This window comes from Hippopotamus amphibius, chromosome 9 (genome assembly GCF_030028045.1).
Source record: "Hippopotamus amphibius kiboko isolate mHipAmp2 chromosome 9, mHipAmp2.hap2, whole genome shotgun sequence".
Lineage (NCBI taxonomy): Eukaryota > Metazoa > Chordata > Mammalia > Artiodactyla > Hippopotamidae > Hippopotamus > Hippopotamus amphibius.
In genome coordinates, this window is record NC_080194.1 from 35219479 (window position 1) to 35236513 (window position 17035).

Sequence of the window (17035 nt, forward strand, 5' to 3'; positions counted from 1 at the left end):
CTTCCTTCCTTCCTTCCTTCCTTCCTTCCTTCCTTCCTTCCTTCCTTCCTTCCTTCCTTCCTTCCTTCCTTCCTTCCTTCCTCCCTCCCTCCCTCCCTCCCTCCCTCCGTAATTTGGGCCTGTTTCCTCAATTCTCCTTAAATCAATTTCAGGTCCATGCACTGGCCTTTCTTTTTCATCTGGCTAATCTCCTTTTCTTGTCAATAAAGATGCACTAAGTGATTAATGCTGTGCAGATGTTATGGGAAAACAGGCTAGCCTAGTCCCCAGGGAGTGCTCCACGCCACTGGGTGGATGGAAACAGTCCTTAGGAGGCTTCCCATTAATGAGTGCAGGGTGTGTGAAGTCGAAGTCTCTGTGTACACAGAAACATCTCCAGGCCTTGAAGGACCTAGGACTCAAACATGGGTCTTCTTTTCTATAAGTCTCAGAATTGAGAGTTTTCAGCAATGATTTGCACACAGGCAGTCAGGCTCAGATCCCCAGCCTAAAGCAGCAGGATTTAGCCAAGTGGTATTTTTAGCCTGCAAACAATGCTTGGGTATATTGGGAATTTAGCTCCTTCCTGCCAGGGCCCCAGGTTGTAGCCCAGAGGGGAAAGGCTCAATCCTTGTTCCTGTTATTGCCCCTGAGCAGCTCTTTGTTTCAGTTGGTTCAATGACTCTTGAGACCCAGGAGCTCCCATCCTGTCTAGTTTGATCACAGTTCCTTCCTCTGGGGAGTTAAGTGTAAAGTCCTTGTCTTGGGGGCAGGAGACCACTAAGGGGACAAGTAGATGGGGAGCTACCAGTTTGCCCTTGGGGCCAGTGCAGCAGGGAGACCAGTACTGAGCCCAGGGCGGGGAGGGCAGAAGGCTTGTATGGGTAAGGGAATAGACGGCCTTTGTAAATATCAATCAGCCTTTTTAGGAGCAGGGGCAGTTGGTGTTAGGGTTGCTTCACCCTCCCTGCTTTTCTCACCCAGCTTGTCCAAAGAATTAACTCCATCTACAATGCCAAGAGGGGAAAGAAGAGGTTAAAAAAGCTGTCTATGTCCAGCATTGAGACATCATCACTGAGAGGTAGGCCTGGATGCCTGAGCTGGCTCAGGTTCCTGGGGCCCTTGGGCATGAGAAGTGGGGAGAGGCGTGGATGAGCCTCAGTTTTACCCTTCTGTGGGGCCAGTTGTGGGATCCTCCTGCCTTCTAGGAGAGTAGAGTCCTGTGAAAAAGTGGCCACATGGGAGGGGAGGGCCAAAGAGGGGAGAAAGCCCTGGGAAGGGTTAGTTCAGACTCTGGGCTGTGAGGCCCTGATCTGGCCAAAGGAAAGGCCAGGCTCACTGAGCACTGCGGTCTGTCTCCCATCTCACATCTCGGCCTCCTGGAGGCAGGACCCTCGTGTTCCAGGCCCATAGGCCCTCTGCTGGCTCAGCCTCCAGCTTCGGCCCTCAGCTGCCCCCAGGCCAGGACTGGATGGATAGGGGTGTGTATATAAATGAACACCTGCATGTTAAGCTCTGAGGGACACTGGCCCTGGGCCACACAGCGCCCGGCCAGGGGCCCGCTGGAGCCCAGGCGAGGTGCCTCCCTCATGAGAAGCGTTGGGAGGGGGGCACAGAAAACATTTGCTGTGGGTCAGTGGCTCAGCAAGTGTGCACTCTGCTCTTACTTTTCCAGATGAGAATAGTGAGAGCGAGAGCGACTCTGACGACAGGTTCAAAGGTGAGGCGTGGCTCCCCAAGAGCATGGAACCCTTTCCCAGCCCTGGCTGTAGGAATTCAGCTTTCCCTTCTCTGTACATGTAGTTCTAATGCCCCAGAGTGGCCCGGTTTGGAGAGGCGATGGCAGGCAGGATACGAGGCCAATAGAGCGAGGAGCTCTAGGGGAGTCCATTCCTACGATTACAGAGCTCAGCCCTGTGAGGTTAAATTCAGAGATCTCCCTTTTCCCAAATTTAAGGCTGGTGACCCTGCCTTACTTTCCCAAACTGTTGTCCATGAGAAGTGGGTGCTAGGTTTGCCTGGTAAGTGTTGTGAATCTGGAGGGTCAGAGATGGTTTCAGAAGTTTACAAGTACCTCTTCTGGTTATAAGAAATGTGCCAGTCTGAGCAAACTGGTCCTCTGAAGGCCCTGAGGCCACTCATCTTACTGCCACCTCCCTGGAAAAGTTCTGGGACCTTCACATTCCAGGGGCCTTGGACAAATCTCTGTTCTTTCTCTACTGGGAAACCCTGCCTCGACCTTCCTAGGTGATTAAAGTATGTGGGAGCTAGCTCCCTCCTTCCCTCCTCTGCTGGTTCCCCGGGCAAGTGGGCAAGTGGACTTTGAGCCTGGGGACAGGGAAAAAGGGTTCAAGTCCAAGGACTGATAGGGGCCCTAGGATGAAGGCTTCGTGGATGTTCATGTCTTCTAGTCTTGCTGGCGCAGGGGCAGGGGTGGGTGGGTGCCATGGCTGCATGCCTGGGTTCGCCTGGCCCAGGCAGTCTTACTGGCCCCAACTCAGCCTCCAGAGGCCCCCGGAGGCCCAGACCAGTAGCTCCCTGTGTCAGGGCAGACAGGCTACACACCTTGCTCATGCCTCTTCTCCCCCAGACCTCGTTGGGTCAGGCCGTCAGACTAGGCTCCTGCACTTAGAGGTGACCCACAGGGATGGCACCCTGAGTATGGGGTGGAGGGGACGAACGTGGGGTCCTGTCCTTGATGTGTGACCTGCCCCCAGCCCACACGCAGCGCCTGGTCCACATCCAGTCCATGCTGAAGCGCGCGCCCAGCTACCGGACCCTGGAGCTGGAGCTGCTCGAGTGGCAGGAGCGGGAGCTGTTTGAATACTTCGTGGTGGTGTCCCTCAAGAAGAAGCCATCCCGAAACACCTACCTCCCTGAGGTCTCCTACCAGTTTCCCAAGGTGAGGCCACCTCTCTCCTTCCCTGCCTCCTCCTTTCTGCCTGGTCTATCCGGGGAAGAAGAGAGATCCTGTTCCTGCCAGAGCAACTCACCTCGCTGCACTAGTCCGGGAGGGGAGGTGGTGGGTTTGGGCCATTGAGTATTCATAAGATGAGGGCAGAGAGAACACCCCCAGTGTACCTAGAATAAGGTCCACCTTGTTTATAAGGACTGTGAGGGTCCTGAGGAAGAGCCCCCAGCTACTTCTCCTACCTAATCTTTTTTAACCACTTTATTGAGATACAGTGCACATACTGTATAATTCACCAGTTTAAAGCATGCGATTCAATAACTTTTAGTGTATTCACAGTTTCATGATCAATTCTAGAACATTTTCATCACCTCCACAAGAAACCCTGTCTCCATTAGCACTCACTCCCCATTTCCCCACCTCCCTGAGCTCTTGCCACTCCTTCCCTGCTCACCCCAGCCAGCCCTCCTGGTCTCCTTTCCCTTGCTGTAACAGTCAGGCCCTTTCTCTCTGCCCTTGCCTCTGCCGGGAATCTTCTTTCTCTAGCTCAGCACTTGGCTGCTGGCTCTTTCTCATTCTTCATCCTCTGCTTAGATAGTAGCTCTCCCAGGAGATCTTTCTAGAGACTCTAAAGTAGCCCCACCCACCCAGTTATCTCTGTCACATTGCCCTGTGTGTTTCCTTTGTGGCGCCCTCTGAAATCTCGTTGTTGATCATCTCGCTCTGCTGACCAGAATGTGCAGGGACTGGGGCCTCGTCCACTTTGTTTTCTGTCGGTAGCCCAGCACGTGGCACAGTGCCAGGTGCCCCACAGAAAGTGTTAGTTAGGCACTTATTGAATGAATAAATGATGATTCAGCACACACCCAGACTTCTCTATAAGAATTGGGAGTGGGGTCAGGGTTGCTGAGAAGCATGCCAGTTGGAATAACACCACCTAGGACTCTTGGGGGAGGAGATATTTGTCAGCTACCCGCTACCAACCCCAGGTTCTATGTCTTCTCTTATCTCTCTCTCCCCATATTCTTCTTCCTTGCAGCTGGACCGACCCACCAAGCAGATGCGGGAGGCAGAAGAGAGGCTCAAGGCCATTCCCCAGTTTTGCTTCCCTGATGCCAAGGACTGGCTCCCTGTGTCAGAGTACAGCAGGTGAGGCCCGGCTTGCCATAGCCTCCTTTTCCCCCATAATAACAGGCAGCTGACTGGGGCCCACCCTAGGCCCAGCCTCCTCTCCTGCAGCAGCCTGGTCCTTCACCCCTTCCCTGGGAAGGCAGTCCCTCTTCTTGGGGGCTTTTCCTGGGTCCTCTGATATTTCCCTAATGCCAGACTTCTCCCTGTCCCAGTGAGACGTTCTCTTTCATGCTGACTGGGGAAGATGGCAGCAGACGCTTTGGCTACTGCCGGCGCTTACTGGTAAGTAGAGCCATTCAGTCCTCAGGGCCTGGGCCACAGTGTTTGTCTGTGTGTGCTCTTCTTTATCTCAAGCCTGTGGAAACTCCTATGTTCTGCTTCCTTGTATGCTCCCTGAGGCCCTCCCCACCTCTTCCCCACACCACACACACACACACACACACACACACACACACACACACACACACACACACACACACACACACACCACACCCACACACAGCACTGCTGGGATGGCAGGACTTAAAGTGGCCCCTCTGATTGGGTCTCAGGATCTAAGATAATCTACAATAAGGGAAGAGATTGGATCAGTTTCTACTGGGCTGTCAGATGTTTTTAGCTTTTTTGTACTTTTTCTTTTTGTCCATTTTCTTTGGGCTTACAGGCTCAGGTTGCTGGTCCCAGATGACAGGATCACCCACCCCAGCAGTATGTGTGTGTGCATCAGATTGGGGGGAGGACAACCTTCCTCATCCCCATACCTGGCCAGCCTGATGTGCATCCCGTCCGTGGCCTGGTAGGGCTGGAGGCTGAGCGGGGACAGAGCAGTACATTCTATGGGATTCTGGAAGAGATGCCTCAAACTCAGGGGAAAGGGAGGGTTTTGAAAATATAAGCCATGTTGTGGAGAGAGAAGCACTACCCCTTCCCTCTTCCCATTGGTCCTGGGAAGTAGACTGAGGTAAAGGTAAAGAGGGTCCTGTCACACACCCCCCTGCGGCTCACCACGGGTGTTGGCTTGGGTTGTTGACAGTGTTTCACAGTTCCCAGGCCTTAGTGGGAGAAGGGGAAGATGTGGGGGGGTCTTAGGCAAAGGTGATGTATAGCAGGGACTCCAAATGAAGGATTCTGGGCTGTTCGTTCATTCATTCATTCATTCATTCATTCATTCATTCATTCATTCAGAAACATGTGCCATACACCTATTGAGGGTCAGGCAACATGCTAAAGGCACATAAAGATGAGTTAGACCTGGATCCTGTTTTCAGGGAACTTTAGATAGTCTAGTAAAGGAGGTAGGACTTTCAAGGTAGAAGGCAAGGCAAAGGGAATGAAGAATTATTTCGGATCTATTTATGTTCCAGGCTAGATGCTTTAAGTATGTCATTTTCTTTATTCCTCATAATAGCCCATCAGGTATTATTATATACGTTCCGTAGATTCAGAAACTGAGACTCAGAGGTGGAATGACTTGCCCAGGGTCATGTAGCCAATGAGGGCCAAAGCCAGGTTGACTCCAAGTCCTTTAACACCAAATCTGGTAGTCCTGGATCACCCCAAAGGGTAGTCTGGGGAGAAGGAATACTTGGCGATAGAATGCCCAGTGAGTGCAGCTAAGGGAATGTGGAGCAGTGCAGATGCCAGGTGGGGAGCCAGGCAGGTTCACCTGGGCCTGGAGGGGAGTGTTCCAAAGGCTGCCTGTGCGGGAGCAGAGATGGAGCAGAGCTGCTCCTTTGCAGCGGGTCTGCTGCCCCCAGGGAAGAGCGTGTTTGTCCTGGCGTGCTCAGAGAGGGACTGGGCTGGGTCCCTGCCAAGGGGGCTGGCACTAGCTCGGCATTCCTACAGATTGGACACAATGATTCTAACCCAAATCCCACATACTTGATTTAATCACTTGGGGCTTTAGGGGAGGCGGGGGAGAGGGAAAAAGAGAGGAGTGAGTTTCAGGCCTAATATGGACAAAAACAGATTCTGCCTTCTCTTTAGATCTGTGACGTGTGGCCAGCAGGTTTGGAGACTGAAATAGCCCCATCTGCATTTGCTTAGCAGCCTGCATGAAGGGCCAGCACCTGCTGCTCTGCTCCCTCCCCACTCAGCCTTGCCAGGCACTCCAGGCCCCTGAGCCAGAGGCAGCCACAGAGCCCTGCCAGCCCATGGCGGGAGAAGTCGACTCCTGTGGACTCACTCCAGCCCGCACTCGGGGGCTCCAGGCCTGGGGAGCTCTCAGTGCACATCTCCTCTAGCTGCCTACCTTTTAAATCCCCCTTTTCCTTTGTTCTCCTCTACTCTATACATGCCTCTGTCCAGTGTCTTTGTGTTTCTTTCCCTTCGTTTCTGTCAGAAGGCAGCATCCTTTAGAGGCAATACAGCAAATCAGAGGTAGAACAGACTCCTGGTTCCATGACTTCTAAATACATGACCTTGGGCAATGACTTAATAATTTTGAACTCAGTTTTCTCATCAATAAAATGGGGATAATAAAGCCTATCTAACAAGTCTTGAGAACGTTCCAAGCCCACGACTCAGATATGGTAAACATTCAATACATAGTAGTTTGCTTCCCTTATCTGGTGTCGGTTTGCTTTCCTAGAATGGGGATGGATCAAGGAAGGGAGAAAAGAGCAACTGAGAAAAGGAATGTTTTGCAGAATGTCCCCTGTGAGGGGCAGAAGACCTCCTGGCTTGCTCCTAAGAATGTACACAAGTCCCTCTCCTTACCACTGGGGTCCTGGCGATTTAGGGATATAAATCCACATATCACCCTATAGCCTCTGCCAAACTGCTTGGTCCTTTGCCAGTCCCCATGAGTGTCCTCCTGGGAGCAAGGGCGGAGGCTGTGTAGAGCTTGACAGGAGGCTGGCACCTTGCGCTGGAAGGCCCAGCAGAGGCTGAAGCCAGCCCCAAAAGAGTGGCAGCCTTTTCTTTGGGGGCCTGGTTGGATAGAGGTTTAGAAGAGGCCCAGAGTCTTCTTTCACTAGAAGAGAGGTGCTTAGTCCTCAGTTCCCAGGGAAAAGGAGCCAGATATAGTAATCATGCATTCTCTGTGTCTGTGTCTCTCCCCTCCTTGTCCCGGCCCAGCCAAGTGGGAAAGGGCCTCGGTTGCCAGAGGTATACTGTGTCATCAGCCGTCTTGGCTGCTTCGGCTTGTTTTCCAAGGTAAGAGGGCTCTGGCTTACTTCCCTCCCCCTTCCCCCAGCTGACAGCTCCCATAGGAGTATCTGCAGGCGGCTTAGATGAGAAAACCACCTGTGTGTGTGTGTGTGTGTGTGTGTGTGTGCGCGCGCGCGCGTGGAAAGGCAAGAACACAAGGGCAAGTGCACGCGAGCTCTCTGACTCCCTCCTCATTGACCAGCTCCTGCACCAGCAGTGTCTGCTAATGCCACAGCCTACCCTGGGCCATGGTCGAGCTGAGTCCTTGGGGACAGAGACCCTGGGGGAAGCCAAGTGTCCAGGAGCCCAACTCTCAAGTGATATTTCCTTTGCCCAGCTACCCAGATCTTGGGGTCTGAGGCAAGGACTAGTTAGGGAGCAGAGCCATCACTGAGTGGCCAGGGAGACAGGAAGGGTAGGGTGTGAAGCTCCTGGCAAGACAGCTCCCTGTCTCCCAGCTTTTTGCCCAGGCTGGTCAGTTGCCAGGCTGCCCTCTCTCTGCCCAGGAGGTAGGGGAGGGCAGCGTCCTGATACCCTTCCTCTCTGGGCTGCTGGTGGTGGGCACAGGTCCTAGATGAGGTGGAGCGCCGGCGTGGGATCTCCGCCGCTTTGGTCTATCCCTTCATGAGAAGTCTCATGGAATCACCCTTCCCTGCCCCAGGGAAGACCATCAAAGTGAAGACATTCCTGCCGGGGGCTGGCAATGAGGTAGGGATTTCTGCTGCCTCTTCTCTCAGACCATGGACTGGGGCTGGAGTGGGACCTGCCAAACCAAGGCCCAGTCTCTGGGGGTGCAGAGCACGGGCCCTTCCTTGCTCAGTGCACTCGTACACGTCACCAACAGGGACTGAAAAAGTGAATGACAGAACTGTGACTGTTGCTCAACTCTCTGCAGCTCCTAGGGGCCTTCCCTGACCTGTTTTGACTAAACTGCAGGCCACTTTTTATTCATTCATCAAATGAATACGTGCTCTCTCACAGTCAGGGTTCCTGCAGACCTTGGGGAAGAGTCATATAGTCAAAGAGAGGCACAGCTCAGTCCTTGTGGAGTTCATAGTCTTGTGGGAAAGACCGACATTAAATAAATACTTGTACGTAGAAACAGATAACTCCTAACAGTGTTAGCTGCCCAGTGAAAGCACAGAGTGCGAGTGTGTAACAGGGGATCTGCTTTAGGTTAGGGGCCAGGAAAAGCTTCCTCTGAGGCAGTGACGTTTTACCGGGGACTCAAGGTGAGTAGAGTCAACTAGATGAAGTGGGAGAAGGGAGACTGAAAGAGAAGGGTATGCTCGGGAGAGGATTATTCCAGGTAGAGGGACAGCATGCAAAGGCAAAAGTTGGGAGAGTGTGTATGCTTGTCAAGAAACTGAAAATAGGCCAAAGATGGTTGAAAAGGGGAGTAAGCAGGGTGGATAAACAGCAGGGCCAGATCACAATGTGCCTGTAGGCCAAGTTCAGGGTTTTGGAATGTATCTAAAGCAGGGTTATGAGATCTGAGATATGGTTTTAAAAGCTCACTCTGGCTGCTATGTAGATGATGGACTGGAGTGAAAACAGGGAGAACAGCTTGGATATGTTGCAGTAGTGCAGGCCAAGAGATGATCGGAGGTTGGATTAAGGTGTGGACAAAAAGATGAAGAGAGTAGATCTGAGATGTACTTTAGAATTAGGATCAATAGCACATTGTGTTTGATTGGAAATAGGGAGTAGTGTTAGAGAGGTTTTAAGAATTCCCAGTTTTCTGGCTTGAGCAACAGGTCAGCTGATGGAGCACCTGAAGGAGGAGCTGGTTTGTGAGGAGGAGGAGTTTGATTTTGTACACATTATGTTTAAGATGCCTGTGAGACACCCAAGAGAAGATGTTTAGTAGAGAACAGTGTAGACAGGGAAAAGAAGATAGTCCCAAGGGCCTCCAGCATTTAGAGGTCCTGCAGTAGAGGACCTGAAGACTAAGAAGACAGGAGTACCGGGAGATGGCCAGGGCTGGGAAGCCAAGGAAGGGGGCATCTCAGAAAGGACGAGGTGATCAGATGAGGTCAGGATGAGGTGTGGTGGGATGCCTTGGCAAGAGTGAATTTCAGAAGCGTGGGAGGTCAGGGGGCCGAGAAGCCTGAGTGGAGAGAGCTGAAAAGTGAATGGGGTTGAGAAGGGGGAATAGGCTGTAGAGACAGCTTTCAAGAGGCTTGGCTGTGGGGAGAAATGGGGAAGGGGCAGTGGTTGAACAGTAACGTGGAGCCAGGGGAGAGTTTGTTGAAGGTGGTTGTCTGGGTGCTGGTGGGGATGGCCCAACAGCGGAAGAGGTTAAAGAAGCAGCAGAGGGAGGGGTAGTCAGACAGTCAGTGAGAAGGCACGGCGGTGGGATCCAGGGAGAGATTGGCTTGTTAGGAGAGAAGGGCACTTCCTGCGTAATGGCAGGGAATGGCCATGGCTTGTACATTCTGGATTCTCATCTGGTGGCTTCAGTTGTCCCAAAATGGAAAAGAAGGTCATCCTTTGAGAGTGAGAGGTGGGTGTTGGGTTTGAGGAGAGGGAAGAAGAAATGAATTTGTTGCAGGGAGTGGAGAGGGTCTGACTAAAGAAACGTTGGCTTGGCTGGGAGTGGTGAATGCCATTTAAGGTCTTTCTTGTAGCATCTTTTCTCCCACCCTCTTCTGGAGGGTCTTTCTGCTTCATGGATGATCTGGGGGCAGAACCACTGGCCCTGCCCTGAGAACCCAATGGCATGCCTGGGAGTCAGTCCTTCAGGTCGGGCCCCAGCCCGCTCACCAGTCTCAACAGTTCCTGAACCCTGCTTCCCTCTGCCTAGAAGACACTTCCTTTTTCTCTCCTTGGACAACCAAGTTAAGTGTCTTGTGTTCTGAGCTGCTGCCCTGGCCCCCAGACCAGATGGGTGCCCTTCCTCTCAGCTCCCTGTGCAGATGTTAATTATACCTTTCCCCTGTCCTGACACCAAGCTCGTGGGCTGTGATTGTTTAGTCTCATTCAGCCCCACAGGACTGTGATATCCTTGAGGGCAAGTGAATGAAAAGAGGCTCACTTCCTAGGAGCTGCCTGTGTGAACTCTCACTCCCTGGAGGAGCCCGGATGCTCAGGGTAGTAGGAGTGGGGCACTGACTGCATGCAGACTCTCAGGAGGAAGGCTTGGGGGAGCTTCCCTGTGACTTCTTCTGGGGTGGGGCAAGGTCAGGAAGGGTAGAGAGGCCTCTGGTGTGATTGTGGTATGGGATTCCTTCTGTTCACATCACTGAGCATTTTGGGCGTACCCCGCATGTGCTAATCACCTGGACTTCTGGGATGTCACCATCTGGGGGGAGAGACAGAGTGAAACAGATCCCTATGAAAGAGACAAATCCTTAGGGCAACTTGTGCCCATTTTGCTGCTTCCCTGTGGCCGAGAGGGATGACTGCTGAGCTAGGAGTTAGAATTTCACTTGTTTAGACTCTGATGAACAAATGAGATGAGGTGGGGTAAAAGGCCCTTGAGGAGAGCTCTGATACCATAGGGCTAAAAGAGGGCGTTTGTTTTCCCTCCTGGTTCTCAGGAGACCTACACATCCGTGCTGCCCACATACGCTGAGGAACCAAGGGGAAGACTGGGCAGGCCCGGTGAGAGCTGCTTGGGCCTGGCCTAAGCGTCAGCGCTTCCTCCTGCTCTCATTGCTAGGGTCAGTTGCCACCCTCCACCCTCATGACTGCCCCCAGGGAAGTGGTGTCTGCGCCACAGCACCGACCTTGGCAGTGGCCTTGCAACCTCTCTGGGGGGAAGATTGCTAGGTCTTGGTCCTGATAGAGGCCTGCTTCCTGGCAAGGCTGTGGACTAGCCAGCTGTTTCCCTGTGTTTTCCTTGTCCCTGGCACAGGGATTAAACAGGCTGATAGGGGCCGGGACAGAGCCTCTGGAAGGAAACTTTTCCTAGCAGGAAAGGGAGGGGGCATGGCAACAAGGACACTAGCATTATCTTTCCAGAGGTGAGGGAGCAGAGCCATGTGGAGGTATCACTCTTCCTATAGCCTGAGGGGCAGCGATCAGTTGTGGGGGGTTGGTCAGCATGGGCTGAGACCTTTTCTTAGGAAGATGGGCAAGAGGGCAGGGAGGACAGTGCGGATAAAGCTGTGTGGCTGGCTGCCTCACTCCCTTATCTGTAAGAGCAGTCAGCTCTCCTCCTCCCTTTCCTGAGAGCCTGGCATATGGCTCCTTAAGCTCCTTTCTCTGGAGCCTCCCCCATGTTCATTTAGCCCTCTTGCCCATAGGCGGGGTGTCTGAGCGCTATGGAACAGAGCTGTGGTCTGAGCGGAGGAGGAGACTGGGTCTTACTGCATAGTGGGGTAGATCAGAGGCCTTGGGAAGGAGGACGGGAGGGGAAGCCAGCTTCAGGTTGCCTGTGGAGGACCCAGGAGTGGCACCCACCTGACCTACCTTGACCCACATTCCCCACCGCTCTCCTGTAGGTGCTGGAGCTGCGGCGACCCATGGATTCCCGGCTGGAGCACGTGGACTTCGAGTGCCTTTTTACCTGCCTCAGTGTGCGCCAGCTCATCCGCATCTTCGCCTCACTGCTGCTGGAGCGCCGGGTCATTTTTGTAGCAGATAAGCTCAGGTAGGGCCCAGCGGGCGAGGTGAAGAAGCAGGGAAGGCACATCCACTGATTAACCCAGCGTGTATTTATGAGCCCTGGTATATGCCAGCCACTGTCGTATTAAGTGTGTGGAGTGTGTGTGTGTGTGTGTGTGCGTGCATCTGTGTGTGTGCTTAAAGATGAAATGGAGAGGAAAGGTTAGCAAACCCAGGCAGAGAGGATGACTGAGGGAGCAGGGCTTGCAAGCACACAAGATGGCAGGGTTGAGAACCCAATGGAGGACTTGGCTGGAGGGAAAAAGACAGATGCTTCTTCTTTTGCAACAGCCAAGATTGTATAAATACAAATCTACCTATACGGAGAAAGGTAAGAAAGTAAGGAGATTTCTAGCTGATGGCCACATTTCCTCTGGAGGGGGCGGCAAGGCCACCTCTGTGGGATGCTGAGTTTTAAGAGAGCGATGAACTCTAGGAAGAGCCACTGTGAGGAAGGAGCCAGGGCACTGACTAGGGCTAGTATGAGGAGTGCTGAGCCATACAGTGAGGGTGTTGCCTGGAGGAGCAACTGAATGGAGTGACCCAGGCTGGGCATATGGGGATTAGTGGAGAAGGACGAGGTAAGGGCCTTGAGAGTGCTGGGGAGGAGAGTGGCTGTAGGAAGGTTGGCCAAACTAGGAAAGGGAAAAAGAAGTCCAGGGACTGGAGGTGCCACTGAGGCTGGGAGCTGGTTTAAGAAGAATAGGAAAAGAGCTGAATAGATCACAAGCCTTGGTCTGAAATATTGGCATTTATGATTTTAGAGACAGAGGAGTTCCAGGTGCCAAGATCTGGTTGTGGCCATGGGAGGGAGTGGCAGAAATGTCACTGTACATGAGGTTTCTGGAAGAGGCCAAGCTCTTCTAGGCAGCCAAGTTTTTTTAAAAAGAGCATCTCAGTCCATTCGGACTGCTGTAACAAAACACCACAGACTGGATGGCTTATAAACAGAAATGTATTTGTCACAGTTCCTGGAGGCTGGAAGTCCAAGATCAAGGTGCCAGCATGGTTACATCTAGTTCGGGCCCTCTTCCTAGTTCATAGCTGTTGCCTTCTCACTGTGTCCTCATGTGGTGGAAAGGGGTGAGGGATCTCTGTGGGGTCTTTTTTATAAGAACACTGATCCCATTCATGAGGGCTCCATTCTTATGACCTAAGCACCTCCCAAAGGCTCTACCTCCTAATATCATCCTATTTGGGGGTTAGGATTTCAACAGAGAATTTGACAGGACACAAACATTCAGACCATAGCAAAAGAGTATATATAGCGGGTGGGACAGGGAGGGATGAGAGGATCAGATCTTGGCAACACATTGTATATTTTTTTTGTCAAAGATGGCATCGCAGGGAGCAGTAGTTTCTTTAGAGTGATGGGATTAATTTAGTCATTTGGACATTTATTAAGCTATCTGCTGTGTGCCATAACATATGCCAGGTGCTGATATGAGGGGCAGAAAAGAAAAATCCTCTCCCTGGTTTGTCCCGCAGTAAGCTCAGGATCCCTGGGGTCTTTCTTTTGTGTGTATGAGAGGGTCCTGAGGGAAGCAGGAGAAATAGACTCCCAAATGCCCTCATAGGGCATTGGGGCAGGAGCCCAGGTGAAGTAAGGAGGAGGAAAAATCAGAGCTTCTAGCTTCTCCAGAGAGGTTTAGAAATGAAGACTGCCCCCCACTTCCCATCACAGCCTCAGTGTTTCTGTAACCACAGTTCTATGTACATCTTGGGCCCATCAGGCCTTGAAAAGGGACCGAGCTCGCCGCTGGCACCAGCCGGGTATGGCAGATCCCTGGGGCCGCGTCTGTGCCTTTCTGCCGTCCATGTTCACTGTCTGCCTGCACAGCCCCGGCTGCCTAGCTGTGAGGCTCCGGTCTAGTCAGACCTTGATGCCCCTAGCAGAGCCTGGACCCCGAGGTTTCTTTTCTTGAAGGTTCCACTCCCTCATCCAGGGCAGAGCCTCCTCTTTGCCACTCCCAGCCCCCTCAGCCTGGCTCCAGCAGGGCTGTGAATACAGTGATTATTTTCTGTGGCTGCAGCTGCCTCTGAACACATTCCTGGACCGCTCTGGAAGGAAAATACCCCAGGGCCCTGATCTGGCCTGGCTTGGCATTCAAGTCCTGCCAATGTCGGGTCTTAGAAAAGACGTCCTCCCTGCTCAGGGTCTGCCTCTGACTGAAGAGGGGCAGAGGAAGCAGCCCAGTGAGGGCACACAGGCCTGGACTGGGGTCAGGGCTCAGTAAGTTGTGCCAGCTTATGTTCTATTGCTCACATTTTAGGTGTTCCTGTGGGCCAGGATACCTGTGTCTCTGTCTCAAGGCCCAGCAGTATTTTAGTTGTCCATGGGGTGGCAGGACAGCCAAGCAAGGCACTGGCTGCCAAAACACTTGTGAACATCCAAAGGTCCTTCTAGAAAAGTGGGTTTGTTTCTGTCATGGGTTGGAACCATGTTCTCTGACTAGCGCACATTAGTCATGGAAGGCTGAGAATGCCTGTTGGAGTTGATCAAGCAGAGCCCAGGACTTTCATAGCTAATAGGTGGGACCAATAGATGTGGAGAGACAGGGTGGGAAAGGCAGGCTTGAGAATGAACTTGACTCTGGGCCTGACTCCTCATCTGTAATATGGCCCTTAGGCAAGTGCTTTTGACTCTTCTCCTGAAAGATGGATGGTTCAAGCCAAGTGTGTCTCCTGTGTTGACTGGTGACCCATACTATCCCTCGGCACTCACTTCTGTGCCTTCTAGTTAGCACTCTGGAGATTCTCCTTCCCGTCTCCCATTGGTCATTCTGCTTGGACAGCCAGCCTTTGTGGTGCTGGAGGCCTGGAGCCCCCTCTAGGCCAAGAGAGGGATGACCCCACTGAGACCTATGGCTTTTTGGAGCCTGAAAGATGGGAGTGGGTAAGAATGGTCCTCAGTCAGACCACTTTTGCCAACTAGGAGAGGGAGGGATGGATAGAGGAAGGAATGGTAGAAGTAACACTGGGCTGGGAGACAGGAAAACTGGTTGTGTCCCAGGTCTGCCACTTATGACCAGAATGAGCCTGGGTATCAATGGCCCCAGTGGTAAAATGTGCATTTGGTAAGATGCCCTCTGTAGGACCTTCCAGCTCTTACTATGAATTTGTGATCAACCCTTGCGCAGGTTACCTTTGTACTCCCTGGCTTGCGCTGATACTCCCACACTAGGTCAGGCCCACCTGTGCATTTGGGTGGCTCTTGGGGTGTGTATGTGTGTGTTCAACCTTCATGGCTGTTTCTAGGTAGAGCCACCAAAGGTAGCACCACTGTCCCTGAGGCCCCGAGCGGTGGGAATGTGGGGGCTTCACCAGTCTGCAAGGTCAGGCCCAGGCCAGGGCCTCCTTAGCATTTTTGTTGCACTGGGAGGTTTAACAGGAAAAGATGTCCTGAGCCTGGCCCAGCAGGCTCTAACTCCCCTTCCCTGAAGGTGCTGGGCCCGGGCTTAGTGCTTTGTCTGTCTCTCTGTCTACCAGTACCCTATCCAGCTGCTCCCATGCGGTGGTGGCCTTGCTCTACCCCTTCTCCTGGCAGCACACCTTCATTCCTGTCCTCCCAGCCTCCATGATCGACATCGTCTGCTGTCCCACCCCCTTCCTGGTTGGCCTGCTCTCCAGCTCCCTCCCCAAACTGAAGGAGCTGCCTGTGGAGGAGGTGGGCCACCTGGGGAACTGGCCCGGGTCGGGGCGGGGGGTGGGGTGGGGTGGGGGGGTGGGAAAGGGACGTAAGGAACAGAAAACCCCGGGAGGGAAGGGCAGAAGGGGAAGGGGTGGGGGACAAGGCTGCTGGGATCTTCTCATTTGTGTACCCAGCTAATCCTTTCTCCTTGGGAGGTCTATTCCTGTTATCTGACCCTGGGAATCCAGGAGGCCTGGAGGCTGGAGAGGGCACTGAAGGGATTCATATCCTGAATCACTGCCCCTCGTGACTCTTTCTCAGGCACTGATGGTGAATCTGGGGTCTGACCGATTCATTCGACAGGTAAGAACGGGACGCTGCAGAGCATGGCCTGCCCCAGGGTGGGTGCTTGTTTGATGCAGAGCACCCAACACTGTCACACACACACGACTCCACCTGACTGTTGAGCCCCCTGGGTTCCACATTCACACAATAGACAAGGGTGGGGAGAAGCTGGTCTGAGAAGTCTTGACCTCAGCAGGACCTGCTGTTCTGGTCGGCATCCTCAGCTTCTGGAAGGCGGTGTGGGAGAATGAAGAACATGGCCTGGATCCAAAGGCTTGACCTCTGCCCTCTGCCCCCTTTGAGACATATGATCTTAGACAGGCCTCTGAACTTCTCTGAGCCAGAGTCCTCATCTCTAAAACACACATGGTGATAACACCTGCCTTGAAATGCTGCTGGAGGATTACACATGACACACAGAACGCAGTGGAATGTAAAGGTTTGCAATTACTGTCAACTTCAAAAAGCCTCTGTTAGTGGTGGAAATCCTCCTGGCTCTCTTGAAGGAGCACAACCCAGTGCCGCAGCCTTTGGGAACGTAGTCTGCTACACACCACTGACAGAGCTACAACTCCTGGGTACAAAGCGTCAAGGTACCCTGAACCAGAATAGAGAGACAGGCACAACAGCCTCACCTCATGCTGAGACACAGGCTGGGCTCCCCGCCCCCTGCCAACTGTGCTTCCCCGCTGGAGCCGAAGATGGAGGAATTGGGGAGACTTCACCGTGGTGCTGGGATAGGAACCCCTGTTGGTCCTGGGCAGTGAATGCCACCTGCTCCACCACTTTTTATCTTTGTGACCTTGGACAAGTTTCTTAACCTTTTGCTGTGCCTCAGCTTCTCATTTTAAAATGAGGTTGATAATAGTATCAGGGTTATTGGGAGAATTAAATGAGATTATATATTCAAGCTCTTCAAACAGGGCTGGCACAAAGCGCGTGCTTAGTCAGTGTCGCTGTGCGGCTTCCTTCTCCTGCAGATGGATGATGAGGACACGTTGTTACCTAGGAAGTTACAGGCGGCTCTGGAGCAGGCTCTAGAGAGGAAGAATGAACTGATCTCCCAGGACTCTGACAGCGACTCCGACGATGGTGAGTGAAGCTTGCCCTAGGCAGAATCAGTTTTGGTCCCAGATTCCTTCTGCTCTGGGCCTGGGCCTCATGGGGCCTGGACCCTGCTTCTATGCACCAGACCCTTCTGGCTAATGAAGCTCAGGTGTAGGACCTTGGTCTCACTTTAGCCTAGAATTCTCTAGCCCCACTACCAGTGTGGTTCA

The 17035-nt window shown here is 52.9% G+C and overlaps 1 protein-coding gene across 3 annotated transcripts in view; it reads left to right on the forward strand.

Annotated features, from left to right (window-relative positions):
- The window catches only part of DENND2B (DENN domain containing 2B), a 152762-nt gene that overhangs the window by 132631 nt on the left and 3096 nt on the right, over positions 1-17035 (forward strand). For all 3 annotated transcript variants that reach the window (XM_057750140.1, XM_057750142.1, XM_057750141.1), the window contains 11 exons: positions 964-1060; positions 1655-1699; positions 2697-2881; positions 3930-4039; positions 4234-4303; positions 7100-7177; positions 7739-7879; positions 11620-11768; positions 15272-15449; positions 15735-15776; positions 16739-16850. In XM_057750140.1, coding sequence (XP_057606123.1) covers positions 964-1060; positions 1655-1699; positions 2697-2881; positions 3930-4039; positions 4234-4303; positions 7100-7177; positions 7739-7879; positions 11620-11768; positions 15272-15449; positions 15735-15776; positions 16739-16850 — 1207 coding nt within the window. The remainder of the gene's footprint in view (positions 1-963; positions 1061-1654; positions 1700-2696; positions 2882-3929; positions 4040-4233; positions 4304-7099; positions 7178-7738; positions 7880-11619; positions 11769-15271; positions 15450-15734; positions 15777-16738; positions 16851-17035) is intronic.